Below are 23,169 nucleotides of genomic sequence, written 5' to 3'. Positions count from 1 at the left end.
CAGGCCTCGTCATCCAGTGTCAGCGATTGTCCAGACATGCTAATTTAAATAAAAAGACACAAATTCCCACAGACACATTTCATATTACTGCATTCTTGTTTTGCAATAGGACACACACAATGATTAGTTTTACAATGAGTCACTTCAAAGGAGCCAGGCTTAATTAAACCCTAAACAAGACAGCAATCTTTTTTAGGATTACACACTAACTCAGTTGTGTTGTGTGGCACCCACTTTGGATGCTGTGCCACCGAGCCACACCAATTTCTAAAATATGGGTAAAATGTTTACCATTTTTTTTAATTAAACAGCCTAACATTTTTCTCCTAGTTCTAATTGTGTAACCTTTATATATTGCTACAGCTGCAAGTACCTGCCAGAACCTTCTTGCTGTGAGGTGACAGTGCTACCCACCGGGCACCCTGATAATCACAATACATAAAAACCATTAGCTTCCACAAAATGAATGTTATCAAATATCTATGTTATATCTAAGAAATAAAAGTTATGTAATGCAAGTGCTAAAACAGAAAGAAGCATATATCCAACGGCATCCAATAGAAGTTTAGGGGGCCAGATATTCAGATCAATGATTTAAGAATGCAGATCTGAAAAAGCATGGCCAAAAGTATGTGGACACCTGCCCACCTGTCCATCCTTTTGAAGAATATGCCTCCACCATTCTGAAAAGGTTTCACACAAGATTTTGGAGTTTGGCTTTAAGAATTTCTGCTTATTCAGTAAAAAAAATATTAAGGTCAGGCACTGATTGTGGATGAGAATACCTGATTTGCAATTAACTTTCCAATTAATTCCCAAGTTGTTCAAACAACCTGAGGTCAATGTTATGTGCCACTAAAACCCCCTTCTTCCCAAACTCATAAAACCAGGTCTTGACAGACATCACCAGGATATCTCACAGTGGAACTGAAAGCATTTGAGTTGTGCCCATGCGGTCACACATTGACAGCATTTGGAAAATTCCAGTATTGAGTACCAATACCAGAGAAATCAGATCACTGCATTTCAGCTGGTGCATTTTTCTTATTTTTGAAGACAATAAGGATTGATAAGTATCAGTAAAATCATGCACACAAGAGGAAAACTTTAATTCAACCTTTATTAACTGACTTGTTCTTTTGTTAAATTAACGTCCTTTTCTTTGTAAAATCTGAAAACAAACAACCTGAACAGGAGTGATAAAGCCTGTCTTAATTTAAAATGGTACACAACAACAAAAATAAACAATTGGTAACTTTTAAGTGTTCCTAAAACATCCATCCAGCTCAGCTTGGTACAATAGGTTTGGCATGTCTGTTTGAATGCCTTCAGTTGGTTGTTTCTTCTAAAAAAGCTTTTTTTTCTCCTTTAATATTATTGCAATTCAGACAATATATAAAACAAAAAGGCTGCTAAAACCACAACTTAAGAAATATTCATTAGTGCCAATGTTCTTGAACTTGCTGCCGACACTCACGCGTACAGACATATCAGCATACACTAATCCAGCGCACAGACCTGAAAGCTGTCTCTCACTCACACACTCTCACACACGCACGCACACTTCCTCTAGCCAGCATATATATTAGCAAACACACCACACTTCTTAATCTCTCTGTGACACACATTCAGTGATGCCACACTAATGATCCACATCATCTCCTCCGTTAAGGACTTCTCTCATGCACACATAGGCCAAATGGGCACGTTACACAGCTAATAACATCAGAGTGATCATAGTCATCAGAACAACAAACTTGATTGAGTAGGAAAAAACAAACAAACAAACAAACAAACAAACAGAAAAACGAGGTCAGCATATTAAGGAAGAGAGATACATCTCTGGATTCCACTGTTCCACACTGAAAACAAATAAAGACAAAATACAGTCAGACATCAGAACAGCGTGGCCAGAAAGTGTGTTTGACTGCCGGTAAATAGGAGCTGTAACATTATGAATCTTCCTGTATGTCAAGTGCTCAACATCACATAGAACATTGTATGATGCATATATAATTGTCCTTTTTTTTCTTCTCTCTCTTTGTTACAGTGCATGCCTGAGTGGTGCTGCCTCAGTATGCAGGTGTGATCTGATAGAAACTCAAGATTCCAGATTCATCCAGTCGAGTTTAAGTCCAACTGTCAGTCTTTTTTTTTTTTTTTTTTGTTCTGTTCAAGTCTTGCTGTAAAGTCTTCATTTAAGGGTAAAAGGTGTATGAGGGATGTATGTGTAAGTGTGTGCGTTTGTAGATCAGTCAGCAGTTTTGCACTGCAATACTTAGCCGTGCTCCACACTCTGTGTCTTCATGCTCCTGAGATTTAAGAATGGAGATTGGATTATGGAGAGCAGGGTTTGGAACACGGATTTCGTAAAACTGATGTGTTTAACAGTGTGTGTACATTTGTTACCAGTGTTGTCTTCGATGCCATAATGCATTTTATTAGTACTTATTTGTGATTCTCAGCATTAGAGTATAGCGGAGTATGTATTTTAACCAGTGCTTGTTTTGGGGAAACTTTCTTTAGTTTTGCTGGCAAACACATTTTCTAATGATTCTCTGATGATCCATAATGCGTTCTGTGGCTATCCACTGACAAAAAATACCGGCACATTTCCGTACCTAGGCTTTATGTTTGCAGGTACACAAATGCCGGCATTTATCTAATTTTGGATGTAAGGTTGGGTGCTTTTCTTACTCATGTCATAATGACCTATGTGCTGTTAATGTGTGTGAGTGTTCATGTATTTCTGTTAATCTGTCAGTCAGAGAGAGTCGGAGCCTCCACCCAGCAGGTCTCCAGGCAGCAGGGCCGCAGGGCTGCTCATCTGGTGTCGGTCCTCCAGAGCTGGCGATCCCCATAGACTGCTGCTGGTATACCCAGCTGGCATTGCCCCCCAAAGGCCTTGCCTGGCCGGCTCCACGCTTGCCGCGTTGCTGACGGCTCCACTTCCCCCGGCACCGTTGCTCCACTGGGCGAACAGATTTAGGCCAGGGGTCTGGACGGAGACTGGGTCTGGGGAGCTGCCCGTACCGTCCAAACTCTGCCAGTTGGAACCTGCGGGCGCACCCGCACCCACGTTGCCACCACTTCCTGCCGTGGAGTTTCCTCCTCCTGCCCGCTCCCTTTCTCCAGAGCTCCCAGCACCCACCGTTCCCACCGCGCCCACATTTGACGACCCTGCTGCTCCTGGCATCCCACCTCCACTGGTACTTCCACCCTGGGAATGTGCAAAATAGCGAGCAACCTCCTCCTCGCTTACAAACTCAGCCAGGATTGTGGTGTTGCCCAGAACGCACCTGTTGAGAAAGGTCAGAGTTAGGTTCATGAATTAGTACAAGGGGATATACAGTGTATCACAAAAGTGAGTACACCTCTCACATTTCTGCAGATATTTAAGTATATCTTTTCATGGGACAACACTGACAAAATGACACTTTGACACAATGAAAAGTAGTCTGTGTGCAGCTTATATAACAGTGTACATTTATTCTTCCCTCAAAATAACTCAATATACAGCCATTAATGTCTAAACCACCGGCAACAAAAGTGAGTACACCCCTAAGAGACTACACCCCTAAATGTCCAAATTGAGCACTGCCTGTCATTTTCCCTCCAAAATGTCATGTGACTCGTTAGTGTTACTAGGTCTCAGGTGTGCATAGGGAGCAGGTGTGTTCAATTTAGTAGTACAGCTCTCACACTCTCTCATACTGGTCACTGAAAGTTCCAACATGGCACCTCATGGCAAAGAACTCTCTGAGGATCTTAAAAGACGAATTGTTGCGCTACATGAAGATGGCCAAGGCTACAAGAAGATTGCCAACACCCTGAAACTGATCTGCAGCACAGTGGCCAAGATCATCCAGTGTTTTAAAAGAGCAGGGTCCACTCAGAACAGACCTCGCGTCGGTCGTCCAAAGAAGCTGAGTGCACGTGCTCAGCGTCACATCCAACTGCTGTCTTTGAAAGATAGGCGCAGGAGTGCTGTCAGCATTGCTGCAGAGATTGAAAAGGTGGGGGGTCAGCCTGTCAGTGCTCAGACCATACGCCGCACACTACATCAAATTGGTCTGCATGGCTGTCACCCCAGAAGGAAGCCTCTTCTGAAGTCTCTACACAAGAAAGCCCGCAAACAGTTTGCTGAAGACATGTCAACAAAGGACATGGATTACTGGAACCATGTCCTATGGTCTGATGAGACCAAGATTAATTTGTTTGGTTCAGATGGTCTCAAGCATGTGTGGCGGCAATCAGGTGAGGAGTACAAAGATAAGTGTGTCATGCCTACAGTCAAGCATGGTGGTGGGAATGCCATGGTCTGGGGCTGCATGAGTGCAGCAGGTGTTGGGGAGTTACATTTCATTGAGGGACACATGAACTCCAATATGTACTGTGAAATACTGAAGCAGAGCATGATCCCCTCCCTCCGGAAACTGGGTCGCAGGGCAGTGTTCCAGCATGATAATGACCCCAAACACACCTCTAAGACGACCACTGCTTTATTGAAGAGGCTGAGGGTAAAAGTGATGGACTGGCCAAGCATGTCTCCAGACCTAAACCCAATAGAACATCTTTGGGGCATCCTCAAGCGGAAGGTGGAGGAGCGCAAAGTCTCGAAAATCCGCCAGCTCCGTGATGTCGTCATGGAGGAGTGGAAAAGCATTCCAGTGGCAACCTGTGAAGCTCTGGTAAACTCCATGCCCAGGAGAGTTAAGGCAGTTCTGGGAAATAATGATGGCCACACAAAATATTGACACTTCAGGAACTTTCACTAAGGGGTGTACTCACTTTTGTTGCCGGTGGTTTAGACATTAATGGCTGTATATTGAGTTATTTTGAGGGAAGAATAAATGTACACTGTTATATAAGCTGCACACAGACTACTTTTCATTGTGTCAAAGTGTCATTTTGTCAGTGTTGTCCCATGAAAAGATATACTTAAATATCTGCAGAAATGTGAGGGGTGTACTCACTTTTGTGATACACTGTATGTGTGTGTGAAAGTGTGAACACAGGTCAAATCAAAGAAACTTACATGTGCAGGGCACTCTGAGCTTTGGCGGCTTCTTGGCGAGTACTGTAGCGGATCAGAGCACTGCCCTGGGTTAGACCAAGGTGAAAGGTCAACAGAGGACCATGCTGCATACAGATAGTGCGCAGGGTGGAACCATCAATCTAAAACGGAACAGATTAAAAATATCAGGTAAGGGGAAATGGGGTTAGTTGGTAAGGGGGTTTCTCTGTCAGGGCACTTGTAATTCAGAGGCTCATCTACAGGTATGTCATGGTCAGTCAAAAGTATTCAAACACCCAACTATTTATGTCAAATTCAGATAAGCTATACATTGGTATAAAAACATAGGCTTTAGGAATTTAATGGTTAATCAAGATTAGGTCGTCAATGCTAACAAGTAATTAATCACCATTAGACAACAACATAACTGTGACAGGTGCAACTACACCCCCATAAAACAATTCTAACAGAGAAAACGTGTCACAAAAAAGGCATCCAACAGATGTTAGATTCAGATCAATAAATGAAGAATGTAAATCTAAAAACATGGTCAAAAGTATGTGGACACCTGACCACCTGTCCATCCTTTTCAAAAATGTGCCTCCACCATTCTGAGAAGGCTTTTCACAAGATTTTCAGTTTGTCTTTGAGAATTTCTGCTTATTAAGTCAAAAACATTTTAAAGTCGGGCACTGATATTGGATGAGAATACCTGATTTGCAATTAACTTTCCAATTCATGTGCCACTAAGACCACTCCTCCTTACCAAACTCATAAAACCAGGGTTTGACAAAGAATAAATACATAACAGAGATATCGAACGTGGGAATTGAAAGCATTTATGAAACATTCAAATAGCCAAATCTATTTCTGATTATGAGCATACCTGCGGTGTAAGATTATTCAGCAACAGCCAACAACTCCCTCTTGAGGCGCCACCATCGCTCCATGCTGAGCCTATGAAACAGCCCAACACAGATCCCATAAATAAAAGCTTAATCAGACAAAATAAGGGTGGAATACAACTAGCTTCAATATTAAAGGGGGTGTGACTAATATGCTAATGAAATACATTATAACCATGACATTTAAAAACAGACTGCTGGATCCTGTGATTTATGTGCTTCAGAGGTTGAGACATTCTGACATTACCATATCTGCTATCTTGGCTGCCTGCAGAGCCACTCCAACCCCTCCCCAACCGTGGCCCTCCTCCCGCCCACGGGGAAGGGGAGGACTGCTTCTGATTGGTCAGTCCAGGAGGAGGTCGTGGCAGCTGGGATGTGTTGCGATTGGTCTTCCAAGGCTTGTTGTGTCCAATAGGCTCAGGGGGCCAGCTTGGCTTGTACTCTGAGTACTTAGCTGTGGGTACAGGACAGGATACAAAAGATGCTTGTATTATTGTATAATTTATTTCTGAGGATTTTAACATCAAGTTTCACACTTTGATTACATTAATGACAGGACAGGTAGTTACAGGTTACCTATGATTCAACAGTTCAAGTTTAATGTCAAACAGTCACAGACAATTTTGTATCTCCATTTCACCTAACCTTTATGTCTTTGGATTGTGGGAGGAAACCCACACAGTCATGAGGAGAACATGTAAATTTCAAACAGAAAGAACCTAGAACACTATCTTGGAATTAAACCCAGGACCTTCTGGCTGTAAGGAAACCATGCCACCCACCAAGTAAAGTGTACAAATCTATGTATACAGCGGTGGAAAAAAGTGTAAGACTAAAAACGGATGGTGAAATATATTAGAAACCGTTCCACTAGTCTACACAGGATTAGACACAATTCTCTGAATCAGGAAGTCTCTTGCACTAACCTGGGTTGTGTGCATTGGTAAGGGAGTTGTCTGAGGCACTGTAGGGCCAGGCACCAGGTGAAGGCAGCAAGGTGTTTAGGGAGGGGTTCGATTCTGTGGGAAGGGAAAAAGACAATTGAAATCTAGTATACTAGATTTAAAAGTACACACTCCTAGACTCCTACTACATTTATATGACGAAAAACATGATTCTGATTTGGATCTAGGTACCTGTGTTATCTCTAAGCAACTGGTGCTCATCGTTGAGGCTTGACACTGTAGATGAACCTAGCATACTACCAGGTGTCATGTAAGGATCCGATTCAGGGTCAACATTCTGTATCCCTTTCCAAGGCACTCCCGGCTGGAATTCTACACAAAGAAAGCACAATAAAATATTATTTTTTTTTTTTTCCCATTTCATTTTCCCATTTCCACAAGGGAAACACTGGGAGCATGGCAGGAATACCCCTGACAAGGCACCAGCAGACACTACTCAGACCCTACTCTATGCCCCATCCGATAGCACCGCTAAAGTTTAAACCTGATACTTAGCAGTGATGGGCTAGCTAAAAAGCTTTTAAAATTTAAAAAAATACTTCATACAAATTACACTGCTAATACTATACCTATACCAGAACATGTCAGGATTAATAAGATCTGTAGATCTGTTGGCAGATGTTGGTTTGAAGGTGAGTAGAAACAAAGACTCAGTGAGGGAGTCTTTGTTTAAATTGTATATGCCATTCAAAATTACACAATACTGTACTGAACAGGCGCACAGGTGGCGCAGTGGTAAATTACACTATCCCACTGCCGCTGGGATCCAGGATTCGAATTCCCAGCGGCGCTAGTGGGCGGTCGGGTGTCTGTACACAGACATAATTGGCTATGTCTCTGGGGACGTGGACCTGCGATGGACTGGCGTCCTGTCTGGAGTGTGTTACTGCATTAAGGAAAACTGATACAGGAAAAAAAAAAAAAAAAACAGATCCACTGTGACCCTGATCAGGATAAAGCATTGGCAAAACATACAAATAAATGATAATATATCTAATATGTGCACTTAACCATCACTTAATATGTTAGTTAAGTAAATTAGTGTCTTGCAGATGAGAACTATGAAGTAAACATTATCGTTCGTAAAATCTACGAATGCACTGTAGCATTAAAAATAAACTCTAAAAGAACTGAATACAAGAGCAGATCCATTTCCAAATTGTTTCAAAACTTGGCTAGTTCACTTAGATTTGAGATGTTTTGTGTGCATCATGGATTAAACTCATCTGGTACTGAAGTGGGTTTCAGGAACTGTGTGGGTGTAGCCACGCTTAATTTCAGTCCCATGGATAGAAAAAACTGAGAGTTTGCGACCAGACATCAAATTTTGTTCAGACATTGCCCCCTGGTACAAGCACTGGTACATACTAGGCAGCTATGCACCACAACATCCTGACATCATGACGTTTACCTGGAGGCCAGCTGGATGTGCCGGTCTTGGTTCCAATCTTGTTTCCAGGACTTTGCCAGCTGTCTGAGGACCCATGAAGAGGCCCACCCAAACCTTCATTCCCCAATATATCATACTGAGAGTACGGAGAGCCTCCTCTTTTCAAAGGAGCAGCAATGGGACCTAAAAAGCCGAGCATAAAATATAGTGTCAAGGTGGTTAAAACACTTGTTTGTCAACGCAGTACAAGAGCCTCTAAACCTACCATTCTTGTGAAGTGCATCGTCGGGAGAAGAGGGTGCTGGCGAGTGACCCTCCATTATCCACTTAAAGCGGGACTGCTGTCCTCCACCTTCTTTAAGAACACCTGGACCACCAGGCATGGACCCTAATTCAAGACCAGGCAGATTTACACTGGAACCAAACCCTAGAATTAAGAATATAGGTGATTATGAAACTAAGATCATGGTAAAGCTAAAGCACCTAAAGAGGTGATCCAGTTGTAATAATAGCAATTGCTGTTACTTAACAACTGACACACTTAATGTGCCTAAGCAACTTGCATGTGTAAGTGAGGTTTTAACTTCATACAAACTCTGCATGTCAAAACTAAACAATCAAGATATTATTAAATAACGTTTGTACAGCATGGACATTTATTTAAAACAGTAGGAATGCAGTTAAATGTAAAAAAAAAGAAGCCTATGTATGGTTTTACATGGAAGAGGGGGCTCAGTGGCTAAGATATTGGACTAGTAATCGGAAGGTTGTTGGTTCAATCCCTGCCACTATTAGGCCCCTGATCAAGACCCTTAAATCATAGTTGCTTGTAATTGGCTACAATTAAAAATTGCTTTGGATAAAGGCGCCTGCTAAATGCTTTGGATGAAGATGTAGCAGAGCAGGCATTATCTGTAGCTTTACACTAATTACCATGATCTGTAACTTTACACTAATTACCATTATCTTTTATCAAAATGCTTATTTCACATTTTTTGTAAAATAAGCACTCACCTATTTACATTTTGCAAAGCAAGCACTCACCTGAATATGCAGCTGATGATTTCTGATGCAGGTCTGCCACTGAGCCTCCCAGACCAGGGTGGGAAAGCGAGTCTGACATCTGTGTTTTTGGGCCACTACTGAGGTGAGATGGGGACAGTTTGGAGCTTCCGCCTGCACTGCCCACCTGTTGCTGTCTTTGTTGCTGGAGAACAGCCATGATTCTGGCAAGCTGTCAAACAAAAAGCACAAAAATCTAATGTGCAGCAGTAAATATCACATAAACAAAAATTAAGACTATGTACTATATAAATGTGGATAGAACATAATAAGATGAGAGCTCAACGCTTTCTGACTGGCATTCAAAAAACTCAAAACTCACTGACAAGCAGTTATATCATTATAACAAGCAGGGCCAGATAGTGTTAACCAGGTTATGTGGGCAAAATTCTACATGCTACTGATTTTGCTGTTTTAGTGAAGAAACACAGCAGAAAAGAGTGAATTTGTTTCAAAATATCATGGCTAAATGAGTTCTTTACTAATGACAAGGTTGAGACAGTTCCCCACTCACAGCCCTCTGCTCACCCCCAGCTGAAGCCACGTTGTCATTTACATCTACTAGCTAAATAGTTCATATACTGTAGCAAATTTTTCTCGCAGCAGGAGGGTCCTGGGTTCGATTCCCAGGTAAAGTGATCTGGGTCATTTCCTCTGGGAGCTCCGATTTCCTCACACAATCCCAAGACATGTCAGTTAGGTGAAGTGAAGATACAAAACTCATGTTGATGAATCATGTGTAATCTGTAAATACCTGTTCTGTCACGAAAGGATTCAAAGTGTAACTCATGACATTAAAACCCTAATAAAAAAAAAAAGTAAATATAGCAACATAACGTATTCTTTAAGTTCTTGGATTTAATTATTCTGACTGTTTGAACATAACAGTACAGCTTTAAACGTGTGCTTTATTTAAAAGCCAGGCTTTCCTGCTCCCCGCATTTTTCAATTTTAGGCATCACTACTTTTGCAGTATGTCCTTAGGTTTTTTTTTTAAACTCCACATGTCCACATGCTTTTGTCCGTTCTGGACTGCCCATAGATCGTCCTTGATAACAAGCTTATAAACAAAAGAACACAAACAAAAGAAGCTCTGTAAAGAGAAGAACCAGTTTAAAATGGGGCAGAGCCTGTCCCTCTGAATGGCCCTGTGCTACTGACCAACAGTTATAAAGCTACTTATATTGCATGTCAGCAAAGCTTTGCAGTGGTGTATACAATGATGGTCACAGGGTCACAACTGTGTGGTCTGTACCTGCTGAGGGTCTGCTTGCTGACGCACATTCTGAGGGAACTTGCGCTGGTTTTGAAGGAGATGCTGAGGTTGCTGCTGCTGCTGAGGTTGCTGCTGCAGAAGCAGCTGACAAGCCTGCGATGGAGAAACTCAGAATGAAATAACCACAAGCCACAAAGCCTTCTGATAATACATCCATATTTTCACAGCATTTGCAGTAACTGCACAAAAAAAATGAAGACCAAATGATTTCATCTTACATTATACAGTCCAATAAATACAATGCATTCAACTTACCAGCTGAAACTGGATGTGAGGGGGGTAAATGTTGCTGAGCATGGCGATGTGCTGTGGGGACAGCTGAGGGGGGAATAGTCCTCCACCCACCGCTCCAACGCCTCCGCTTGGAGGAGGCATCTGCTTCAGCACAGAGCCTGGCACCTGGAGGAATGGATCAAATGTTTTTACAAACGCTGGCATGCACTTTTTGGGTTATCATCAGCTTATCTGCCAGCATATGAAAGACTCGAGGTCATACAGATTCACTGGCACATAAATTCAATATAATTGCTGTCTGTCCTTTGCTGTCTGGACTAGCAATGCATGGTCTGAAAAGCTTAGTGTATTGCTTTAAATAATATGAAAAGATTCACCACTTTTACCTCACTGAGCTACAGGCGAAGTGAGATGCTGTTCCCCTCTTGTTTGTGTTATAAACAGACCAAACACTATCAATTGGAATTAAAAATAAAACTAGCAAAGTACTGTACCTGAGGTGACAGGAACTGATGAGGCACTTGCGCTCGCACAGTTGGGTTTATAGGTGGCATCCCTGGCTGGTGCCTGGGCTGCGCCATTCCTCCACCACTCCCAAACATATGACCACCCGTCTGCAGAAAGAGAATGTGTGACATAAGTGTCAATTTAGGCAGAATCAATGTCCTGAAAGTAAAAAGACTACAGGTATGCAAGATCTTACTACCAGAGAGAAATAATTTTAGAAGGAAAGAGAACAAAAGGGTAATTTGGGGGTGATATTTACATTTAGAATTAGAAAAATGATGGATTTTTGGATGGACGCAAAAACTGAAAGGTAACTGTCCATGGGTGATGCAGTGGGACTGAAATGGGCAAAGTAAGATACAGTGGCACAGCCTTACTTGTCTAGGGGGATTGGGGTGGTTGTAGAGGGGAGAGGGCTTGAAGACAGTGGACGGAGAATATGGAGAACAAGGCCCCTCCTCCCCAAGGCACCCATCCTGATTGGTGAAAGGCAAGGTCTGCTGATCACAGTAAGAGCAAAGCAGATTGGGCCAAACAAAGTGTTTGATAAAGAGGAAACAGGTGTGAAAGAGAGGGAGAGGTAGTGAAAATAGGAAAAATAAAAAAACACAAGGATACAAAGAACACCAATAGTGGCATTAATTACCTTGTCGTAGTAAGGCCCAGTCTCACCAGGCCCCACCTCTTTGGAACCAGGTGAACGGAAGACTACTCCTCCTGCCCCTCCACGCCCTCCTTTGCGCATCTCTCCATTGTAGTCACTTAAACCCATACCTCGTTTATCTCCATCCATCTTTTTATCCTGAGGAGGGCCAGGGGCCAGATCCAATGGGCGTCCACTGGGGTCCTCTCCCTGTGCAACACCCCGACCACATTAAAATTAAAATGGTATTCCAGATTATAGCATATATTAATACATGTTATGTGAGTACCATCAACACAGGCAATACTTACAAGAAGCCCCATGTTTGAAAACTGTCTAGTCATAGGGTTCATCCAAGAGTCTCCACTTTTTATTGGGCCCTATAGAAAAAAGACAAAACATTGTGATTCTGGCTTTTTTGTGCCTGGCCTGCATTGTGCCAAAACTTTTGCATCTTTCCAGGTGGATAGCTCTCTGTCTGCATTTGTTTAGGGGAAGACCCTTGGCACAACTTGAAACACAGTCTCTTTATACGAGTAGAAACAGTACAGTGTGTAGCACACACTAGCAAAGGTGTGCGAATTAGCATGCTGAATGGAACCATAGAGATCAATGACAAAAGATCAGTATACTTTAGCTCACTCAATTACTCTACTCTTATTATTTAAGCTTTTACACTATAGCTAAAGCAAAGAAACACACACACACATTTGGTTTTTAGTGTCAGTCCAGTCAAAAAGCCAAACCTCTGTTTAGATCGTTCAGTCAGTTATTCTGTTAAAAAGCTGTAAACATTTATAAATCGAGTTAGACAGCCAAGCAACAGAATATAGCTCATCAAATCATTGAACAGTTTTTTTCTTAGAGTATAAATGACACTAACTTACCTACCTAACTAACCTACAGCCCTATTAATTGCACTGTCTAACAACTTTGGACATTATTTATTGCACACCTTAACCTTTTTGCCTCCCCAGCCCCCAGAGTTGTAGGACGAGCTGCTGCCTTGAGATCCAGTGCTGTTCCATACACCACCTCCCTCATCCTCATCCTCCCAGCTGGAATGACGCGAGGCACTGACAGAGCCCTCTCTCTCACCCCAGCCTTCTTGCATAGTCTTGGAACCTGGAAATACAAACAAGCATTTGAAGTTTTAATTCATACTCATTTATTCACATGCACTAAAAAGCTTAAGGGTGTAGGCTTCATACCAGACTTGGGAGGATTTCCCCAACCTGGGGCATTTCCAGTGTTATCCTGATCACTCCAGCTAGTCGATGCTTCAGCAGATTTGCCCCAAGCTGCAGTGCCATTATCCACACATGGACTTGAGGGAGAGCTGCTCCTTCCCCATCCAGATGGAGCTAACGATCAAAATGGCATTAGATACAACACAGACTGTCATTACCTTTTAAAGTTATATAGGGAATCGTAAAAGTCTCTTACCCATTGTTGGACCCTTGTTGGAAGAAACTGTAGGGTTAGTGTCTCTGTTTCCAAGACTAGTGGGCACTCTTGCTGCCAGAGACGGAGGCCCCTGCTGCTGAGGCGGTTGCGCCTGTCCAGATGGGCTGTTGTTTTTGTCCCAATAATTTACAAAATTGTAGTTATTGGGATCACCCCAGGCAGATGTTCCATCATCTATTTCTTTTTTCCGACTAATAGACTGTGGAGAAGGTTCCTCCCAGCCACTTGGCTCTGAACTGCTCGCAGGGTCACTGGAAATTTGGGGAATAGGCCCTGATGTCCATCCTGAACTTTGGCTTGGGGCTGAAGGTCCCCCTTGCCTTCCCCAACCCCCTTGAACAACCCCGGAATCCAGTGACTGTGACTGCTGGGACTGTGATTGTTGCTGCTGTTGTGCCTGACCTTTCAAAGAGGCCGATTGGCTGTTTGGCATTTGTGAAGGGTGTACATTCCCACCCCAACCCGACTGAGTTTTGCTACCCAGGTCGCTCCCACCCCCAACTCCCGCTGTCTCTGTACTTCCGGTTCCCCAAGTTTTTCTTGGTGTTGCATCATCCCAGCTGCTCCATGTATCTACTTCAGTTGCTCCACGTGTACCTCCGCTATCCTTTCCATCACCCCACCCACCACTGTTTGCTTTGGTTTCCCGTTCTCCCCATTCACTACCACTCCTCTGGCCCCGGTTTCCAACATCCCCCCTCCCCCTTTCTTTCCAACCTCCAGCGCCTTTATCCTCCTGACTACTTCCCCATTCTCCACCGCCTCCTACTTGAGTACCCTGTTGTTGAAAATCACCCCATCCACCTGATCCACCTCCTGCACTGTGATCTCTCCATTCTTGTCCCTCACTGCCCCAACCTTTTTCCTTGCCCTCAGATGGACTTGACTCTCCCCAGCCCCCTGAAGGTTGGCTCTGTCCACCTAAGTGCCCTGCTCCATTTCCACCAGGGTTTTGTATACTGCCCCCAGGAGGTTCCGGTCCCCGATTGGGCAAAGAGGAACCACTGCTGCTACTGCTGTTATCCCATCCTTCACTAGTTGGAGGACCAAGAACAGAGTTTGAGCTCAAGTTGGCATTCTGAGACAAAGACGATGGGGCAGTGTTTGGTGCACCAGCAGAGCTAGAATATGGTGGCACATTGCTTGCATTAATTGCAGTAGATCTAGTTGTGCCTGCTGATCCTCCATCTCTTTCCAAGTCCCACGCCACATTCTGTCGAATTTGCGTCTGTCCCCATCCAGTGTTGGACAGAACTCTAGGGTCCAGGTCAGGCCGGTTAAGAAGATTTTGTAAGGCCACTTCAGGATTGGGAGTCTGATGAGGGCGGTGGTGGCCTTGGTGCTGATTGCCACTTCTTGAGTTACCACCTCCACTAGAGGATGAGGTGCCTCCTCCACCTCTGTTTCCTTGGCCTCCCCACTCAGTGGAGTCTCCTGTCCCGCCATCTCCGGTTCCTTTCTGATTGTCCCAAGCTCTTGTCATAGTTGAAGGTGTGGCGGAAGCAACTGAGGGGTTTCCAACACTTCCACCACTGGTGCTGCTGTTACTGCTTGAGCCATCTCCATTTCCCCCTGCTGGATTGCTAACACCACTTGAACTACCCCAGTCCCCAAGTCCCCCGTTCCATGCTCCCTGAGATCCAGTGCCCCATGAACTTCCACCCACAGGGCCTCTTCTGTCATCTTGCCCGCTTAACCCCCATGAGTTTGCCAACTCAGAGCCAGAGCTACCCCCAGCTCCACCCTCCCAGGCATCAGTTCTTGAGGCACCCGTTTTGGAATTTGCAGGAAAAGGCTGAGCTCTCCAAGTAGATAAAGAGGTGGAAGAGGAAGAAGAGGCAGAAAGATCCTCTCCCCCTGTACTTCCACAGTCCCCATCACCCCCTTCCGTTGTTGCTGTGTTTTTTGGTCCTGCTCCTGGTTCCAGTGCTGTACCACCCCACTCTCTAGAGGATGACTCCATGTCTCTGTATTGCATTTGGTGACGTTGTTGCTGATGAGAGGCTTGATTCACAGAAATAGAGTTGTTGGCAGACAATGACGTAGAGCTTTGGAGAGATGTGGGGCCACCCTCTGTTGCACCTGCTCCAGCCCTATCTGGTACCAGGGCTGGCCAGGCAGAGGGGTTGGCATTAGGGTTAAAGTTGGCACCTGGAAACCCACAGTTGACACCAATTGGGGAATCAGTCCCTGGTAGAATGGAGGCTTTGGATATAGAGGGCAATGACCCAGTTGCTACTGCATTTCCTCCCTGGGACCCCCAAACAACACTACTAGGCTGCATACATTCATTGGTTGAACTGGAGGGTGTGGGTGGGGGCGGGCTATCAGAACTGACACCTTTCCTGCCTTCATTTGCTCCTCCTAAAACCTGTGGCTGCTGGAGATGCCTGTCACCCCATGAGGCACTACAGTTCGGCAATACATTGCCATCTGCACCTCCAGTAACGGCTTTATCTCCTGATCTGGCTATGTCCCCAGCAGCAATACTTGGCCATTCCTCCAGGTCTGACCCATCAACTATTACCTTCTCCCTGCCCTGAGAGAGGGGCTGGCTACCAGAGCTTGCCCCCCACATGGAATTTGCATAATTTGAAGAAGTAGTAGAAGAAGCAGCGATTGATGAGGAGGATGATGTGTGGGGCAGAGAGGGAGTTGCTTGACCTGCAGAGCCGAGGTTGGAATCTGTTAAAATAAATAAATAAATAAAGTAAGTAGAATAACTTAAAACTCTTTAGAACACTTTCATACTCTAAGTTATAAAGGTTTTCTTGGGTTTTTGTTTTTTAAATCTGTATCTGAGAATGAATAAGGGTAACAGAGTATAACAGAGTATATATTATATAAACTTTTACAAAATATGTATTGGATAAATGAAATAAAAAAGAAATCTACTAACACAATTACTTTTGCTAAGTAACATGCTGTAGTTATAACAAAATATGGCTGCAATACTACTTTATAAACCATACAGGACAAGACATCAAGAGTTTCTGTGTGAAGCACATAAGTTAACTTGAAAGAGTGGGGACAGAAATACAACTACGAGCCAAAAATAAGCCAATTATAAGGCTTTATGTCCCTGTATGCATCCGAACACAATTTGGAAAAGTAAGCCTATTCAAATGCTCAGTAATCTTCTTTTTAAGAGCAGTGTGACACTTGAAGATTCTTACAATTTTACTGATTAGAGTTACACAGTGAAACCAGGTATTAGAAAGTTAGGCTTCATCATGATACAATGTTAATGTGTGATCAAATCGACATGATTAAAACGTGCTCAAAATTAATTATCATTATTAATCAGTTTGCTTTTAATGCAGGCACTTCAAAAAGACAGAAGACATCTCTGTGTGCCAGCATTCCCTCTAACCTAGGTCTCTGCGTTGTAGGTCTAGCACCCATTACTTTATTGATGCTATTTTGTGGGCGACACATTAGCATAGTATAAAGCATGCCAGTATAAAGTCTGCACAGTTAAACCACAATCTAAATAAAAAAATTCAAAAAATACTGGAAAATTACTTGTTTGCCTACAGAATTTTATAAAGCATCATGTTTATTCAACATTTAAGTGATGTCCTTTGCTCTGGTCAAACCTAGATATTTTTTGCTTTAGACAAAGTTTTGTTCACCGTAATTAGTTTTGAAAAATGATTTGCTAAAATATTTTTTGTTGTTGCATAACTGCTAATCACAGGTGCAAGAAACTGATTTGTTTGTTGCACACTTGTCTCATTTCAAGCTCAAATACACAATAACACCTGTGTGCCCTGACTAACCAAATCAAGCCACAGATCACTGTAACCTAGCTTATTTCCCTTGATATTATATAGCATTCACCTGAGGCAGCAGTCACTGTTGCATTGGGGCTATCTCCCCCACTGTTGCCTCCCCCCAGCAGCATGGAGGACAATGGTGGTTGGCCCCTCTTCAGTAGCACTTTAAATCGAGGGGGCACTTCACGAGACATGTAGCGCTGTGGGGCCTGGGTGCTGGGGGAGGGCTGTCCGTTGGCCACCGCCGACCGCTTAGCATTATTCCCGCCCTGAGGGGGGGCGCCAGCAGGCGGGGTGGCAATGGAGGTGGTTGTGTTAGGGACAGGGCCAGGGCTGGGGGATACCGAGCTGGGGGTGGCAGGAGACTGGGAAGATGGAGGCTTGGTCAGTTCGGGCACTGTCATGAGAAAAGAAAGTCAAACAATTAAGATACTCCAAATGCAAGATTTGACAAATAAAATTTAAAAAATTGACAAATGAAGTGCAACAAGCAAACTATTTATTGTAAAAGTCACAGTAAATCAAAAGCTAAAACAAGAATGTGTGCAAAGTAATGCTACAGAGTTTCAGCTGTGCAAAACAAACAAAAAAATTAAGTATACTATAACAAATTACCTTTGTTTTTTTGCTCAACCACCTAAAATGCAAAAAAGAATAAAGTTAACCACATATATTAGTAACACAGTCATAAACCAAACCAACAAACAGTACAGACATGTACATATCTAATTTCTGTAACAAACAAGTACCACCACTTAACCTAAAACTTTAAAATGGTATAACACGTCAGAAGTACAAATCGGCGTTTTTACCTTCTGTAAGGTTTCCCTTTTCCTTTTATCTTCCTTTTTCCTTTTCTTGTCTTCCATGAACTGCTGTTCCCTTTCCAGATTCTCCTTTCTGGTAAAATAAAAGAATTTTATTTGTAGTTTTCATTATACAAGTGTTGGTAATAATACTAACAGTTTAATACCACATTTACATTTTCTTTACTGGTTTTCTGTACAGAACTGTTGCTCTTTCAGTCTACAATATGTGGTTAACAGAAATTACTGCCAATTACAGTAAGAAGCCAAATGCTGTTAATTGTGTGTATATACATAAATAAAAGTGTTAAATCGATAGAGTTTGACCAAAATGTTGTGACACCATGAGACTGATGGACATCCCATTCCAAAACCATGGGCATTAAGCCCTCCCGTCAGCTATGAAGGCGTCCACTCCACTCCACTTCTGTGTTTGTGGGAATTTGTGTCTATTTAGTTAAATGGTCACTTGTAAGATAAGGCACCAACGTTTGGAGACGTAGGCCACGTGCTTCTGTCCATGTAGTGTACATTGTAACTTTTTTCCATGGAGTGCGGAAAGTACGACAAGTACGTTTAGGATCATTGACCTTTTTTAATGGGGTAACAGCTAAATGACAATGTCACGTTTCAATAAGTAACATTTTTACAATACACAGTTTGTATCATACCATTTTATTTTGCTAAAAGTTTGCTTACAAAACCACATCATACAGTCAAGCAATTAGTTAAGTAAAGCTATACCAGTTTTAAAGCAAAATGTTCAGACAAATAAGGAACATTTGTGTCTACTTAATTACTCAGGGTAATAATGAATTTACAAAAGTAGACACTGGATAATACCCATAATATATTTTAAGAATGGCTTGCAAAATTGCATGTTAATACTAGTAAGCCTAATTCAGGTAAAAAAAAATGGTAGCTGGGATTTTGAAAAATAGAAAACAAAGTAAATTATTTAAACAAGTTTGACATATAGTTGGCACTTTTTTCAGAACGTCCTCATAAGCAATATGTCTAAAAAATACAGGAGCAACCAAAAAAACTAAGTGACCACAACACAATAGAAAAGGGATTTACCTAGAGGCACGGCAACTAAACATATAGTCCCCTCGTCTTAGAAATGCAGGGTAACCATAAGATGTTTTCGTTGTTTTTTGGTGAGTTTGTAATATTGGTTTGGATGTTGAACATTTATTTTATATTAGATAGCATTACATGTTTGTTTCCTTTTTTTAATTCTTGACGCCTCAGAATTACCACTTTAAATAAAAATAAGAATAAATCTGACATGTATCATGTGATGTGCTATTTAGGAATGTATTTAGGGAACATTTTTTGTTCATTAAACAACATTATGAAATACTTTTTACGACAGTGTAGAGGAATAAAGAACAAGCCATTACGAAGCCTAAATCCACACATTACAAATAAATACGGTCAGAATCAGTTTGAAGGCACTTAATAATAATTTTGTATTCAGCCCATATTGTTTGCCCAAACCTAAACATTATTTCGCAATGAACAGAAATATTCTGTAGATAAAGTTGGAAAATATTCCACCAAGATGCAATAATTCTGTTAAGGTTTGCCGGGATCAATCGGGCTCTGTTGGTTACAAGGTGAACTACAGCAACAGACCGAATTGTCACCTAACCATAGTAAAGTTAGCTATTTAGCCAGGAAGTCTGCCATGTTTTGATTTGTGAACAGTAAAAATTTAGATATAGCGAAAAGCTCTTGGGCGCATGTCAACATAATGAGACTGTTAGAAAAAATGTAAACAATCCAGCCAGACTTTTAGGTGCAGTTTTCTTATTCTGATGATGGTTTAATCTTAAGAGATAATGTAGCCTTTTATTATCCCACAGGGGGAAATTTGCATCATTAAAGAGAACTTAAAGAGATAAAGAGATATGGAAGTGTGCATACATATATTAAAAGAATAGAAATGCAAGAAATATAAAAATTACAAAAAAATAACAGTGTTTTACAGAAGTTAACAGATATTGCGCCGACTGGTATTGCACAAAGTTCAACAAATGTTTTACTGTTTTAAAAAGCACATGCTTCAAGTTTGCTTTAGATGAGTGCAGATATAAAAAACATATAATTATTGTGTCTATAATTTGTATAGTGTTTTTTTTTTGGTTTTTTTACATAGATTCACATTGCTTACAGTAGTAAGAACAATGAAATATTGACAAGTGAGACTTCAACCCTACACTGAAAATGTTCAAACTGTATTAGAATGTGTAAAATACTGGAAACCATTAGAACCATTACTCCAGTGGGCTTGGTAGGCCAATTTCCATAAGGAAGCGAAACATGCCCAGTGTTGTGTTACCAGCAGGGTGGGCATATTTGGCTACAGCAGCTAATCCACTCGAGGCCTAGTAAACAAGGAATCATTTACAGCAGAAAGTAAAAAGCAAATGAGGCACCCGGGCTGAGCAAGCTGTACCGGATGACAACTCGACTCAAGCAGCTAGCTAGCTAGCTAGCAAACTAGCAATCTATCCGATATAAATACAGCGCTGCGGCTAACCTGCTAAGTTAGCCAGTTAGCCAAATATTTACAGTACGCTGTCAAACAAACACCTCAGTCCAACACGTTATCGTCAAAAAGAAACAGCACACGGCGTATATGCTAATGATATAAACATGGCTCCATTCTGCATTCAGAGCTGAGCAGCTCTAAACCACCGAAGCTGGAAAAACACAGTAGCTTGCATTAGCTTGTAGCTGACAAACGCTCGGCTAACGTTATCTAGGCAAACCCAGTCTCCAGTCGTCGAAAAGTAAACACTCCTCATTGCATTTAATTCAACGTGAATCTTTGCTATTTCAAATGCACATGTTACAATAAACAACATGCAAGTAAATAAAAGGCTAAAACTATCCACTTACCCCAGGAATTACATGAACTGCAGCTAAAAAGCTAGCCACTGCTAAAGTGCTTCAGTGCGAAATTGTAAAATTTGAGGCATTCGAGTTGACTTGAAATTCAACCCACGCCATTAAAAGTCCACGCTTGTGTAGCTAATAGTAGAAGCTCGTCCTCCACAGTGCTGTTTGTAACCATGCAACACGAGAATGTAAACGGAAAAAAGCAAACTGGTTTTAAAGCGCTGAAAAGTCAGTCGGTTGACGGTCGGCCATTTTACTGCTCGGTATGAACTGTGTGTGAGAGCAGCTTTCTGACGGAAGGGGGGGTTAGCAAAAGGAAAATTTTGACCTTCAGTATTAAAAGTCTACACGCAGGTCCACGGCGATCCGAGAATGATCCAAACTTCTGTTTTTATTCACCAATTCTGAGCTTATCCAGCGCTCAACTGTATCGCTAATGATTCACACTCGTCTACATACCTGCTGCAGCCAAACACTGACGTCACAGTTACAGCAGTCGATGAAATAGTTGTAAAAGCGGCTTCAGCTCTTAGTTTCATTTGCAAATGGATTTCTTCTTAAATCTCATCCTGAGATGGGATCACTGGGCCATATATATATATGAGATGAGAATGCAAGTCAGAAGACAGTGAGTTATGTTTGTAGATGGATGGAAGGATAGATAGATAGATAGATAGATAGATAGATAGATAGATAGATAGATAGATAGATAGATAGATAGCAGTGGCGTAACTAGGAGCTCATGGGTCCCAGTGCAAAAAAAAAAAATTGGGGCCCCCTCAGCAAATTTCATATACTGTATATATGCTGCATGCTGATAGCTGATCAGAATGAATTAAAGGTAGGTGAAGAGTTCATGTCGTGGAGGAGCCCCCCCCCCCCCCCCCCATAAGCCCCAGTGCACTTGCCCCCCCTGCAGTTACGCCCTTGATAGATAGATAGATAGATAGATAGATAGATAGATAGATACTTTATTATTGATCCAGAAGGAAATTAAATCCCCAGAAGCATTAAACAGCAATGAAAGTAAACACTATATAAGAATTCTAATGCAAAATAACAAAAAACGATGCAAAAACAGTGTACAAATAAGAGTACAGATACAGAAACTGAACATAAACAAACACAACAATGAAGACCTTCAAGGTACAGTGTATCACAAAAGTAAGTACACCCCTCACATTTCTGCAGATATTTAAGTATATCTTTTCATGGGACAACACTGACAAAATGACACTTTGACACAATGAAAAGTAGTCTGTGTGCAGCTTATATAACAGTGTAAATTTATTCTTCCCTCAAAATAACTCAATATACAGCCATTAATGTCTAAACCACCGGCAACAAAAGTGAGTACACCCCTAAGAGACTACACCCCTAAATGTCCAAATTGAGCACTGCTTGTCATTTTCCCTCCAAAATGTCATGTGATTTGTTAGTGTTACTAGGTCTCAGGTGTGCATAGGGAGCAGGTGTGTTCAATTTAGTAGTACAGCTCTCACACTCTCTCATACTGGTCACTGAAAGTTCCAACATGGCACCTCATGGCAAAGAACTCTCTGAGGATCTTAAAAGATGAATTGTTGCGCTACATGAAGATGGCCAAGGCTACAAGAAGATTGCCAACACCCTGAAACTGAGCTGCAGCACAGTGGCCAAGATCATCCAGCGTTTTAAAAGAGCAGGGTCCACTCAGAACAGACCTCGCGTTGGTCGTCCAAAGAAGCTGAGTGCACGTGCTCAGCGTCACATCCAACTGCTGTCTTTGAAAGATAGGCGCAGGAGTGCTCAGCATTGCTGCAGAGATTGAAAAGGTGGGGGGTCAGCCTGTCAGTGCTCAGACCATACGCCGCACACTACATCAAATTGGTCTGCATGGCTATCACCCCAGAAGGAAGCCTCTTCTGAAGTCTCTACACAAGAAAGCCCGCAAACAGTTTTCTGAAGACATGTCAACAAAGGACATGGATTACTGGAACCATGTCCTATGGTCTGATGAGACCAAGATTAATTTGTTTGGTTCAGATGGTCTCAAGCATGTGTGGCGGCAATCAGGTGAGGAGTACAAAGATAAGTGTGTCATGCCTACAGTCAAGCATGGTGGTGGGAATGCCATGGTCTGGGGCTGCATGGGTGCAGCAAGTGTTGGGGAGTTACATTTCATTGAGGGACACATGAACTCCAATATGTACTGTGAAATACTGA

General features: G+C 42.3%; 1 protein-coding gene across 1 annotated transcript; it reads right to left on the bottom strand.

Moving 5' to 3' along the window:
* Positions 1 to 1,103: 1,103 nt before the first annotated feature.
* On the bottom strand, positions 1,104 to 21,420 carry tnrc6ba (trinucleotide repeat containing adaptor 6Ba). Its single transcript, XM_063003145.1, has 22 exons — positions 20,965 to 21,420; positions 18,061 to 18,148; positions 17,864 to 17,885; positions 17,313 to 17,645; positions 13,449 to 16,154; positions 13,214 to 13,366; positions 12,958 to 13,127; positions 12,314 to 12,382; positions 12,006 to 12,212; positions 11,737 to 11,859; positions 11,347 to 11,466; positions 10,874 to 11,017; positions 10,598 to 10,711; positions 9,325 to 9,514; positions 8,546 to 8,707; positions 8,302 to 8,463; positions 7,062 to 7,202; positions 6,852 to 6,944; positions 6,170 to 6,379; positions 5,904 to 5,974; positions 5,039 to 5,178; positions 1,104 to 3,299 (listed from the first exon to the last, which is right to left on the bottom strand). The coding sequence occupies exons 2-22, from the start codon at positions 18,115 to 18,117 to the stop codon at positions 2,765 to 2,767; spliced, it is 5,922 nt and encodes a 1,973-aa protein (XP_062859215.1). The 5' UTR covers positions 18,118 to 18,148; positions 20,965 to 21,420; the 3' UTR covers positions 1,104 to 2,764.
* Between the last annotated feature and the right edge of the window lie 1,749 nt (positions 21,421 to 23,169).

The sequence above is a fragment of the Trichomycterus rosablanca genome, chromosome 10 (assembly GCF_030014385.1).
Source record: "Trichomycterus rosablanca isolate fTriRos1 chromosome 10, fTriRos1.hap1, whole genome shotgun sequence".
Taxonomy (NCBI): Eukaryota; Metazoa; Chordata; class Actinopteri; order Siluriformes; family Trichomycteridae; genus Trichomycterus; species Trichomycterus rosablanca.
This window is presented reverse-complemented; position numbering and strand designations above follow the sequence as displayed.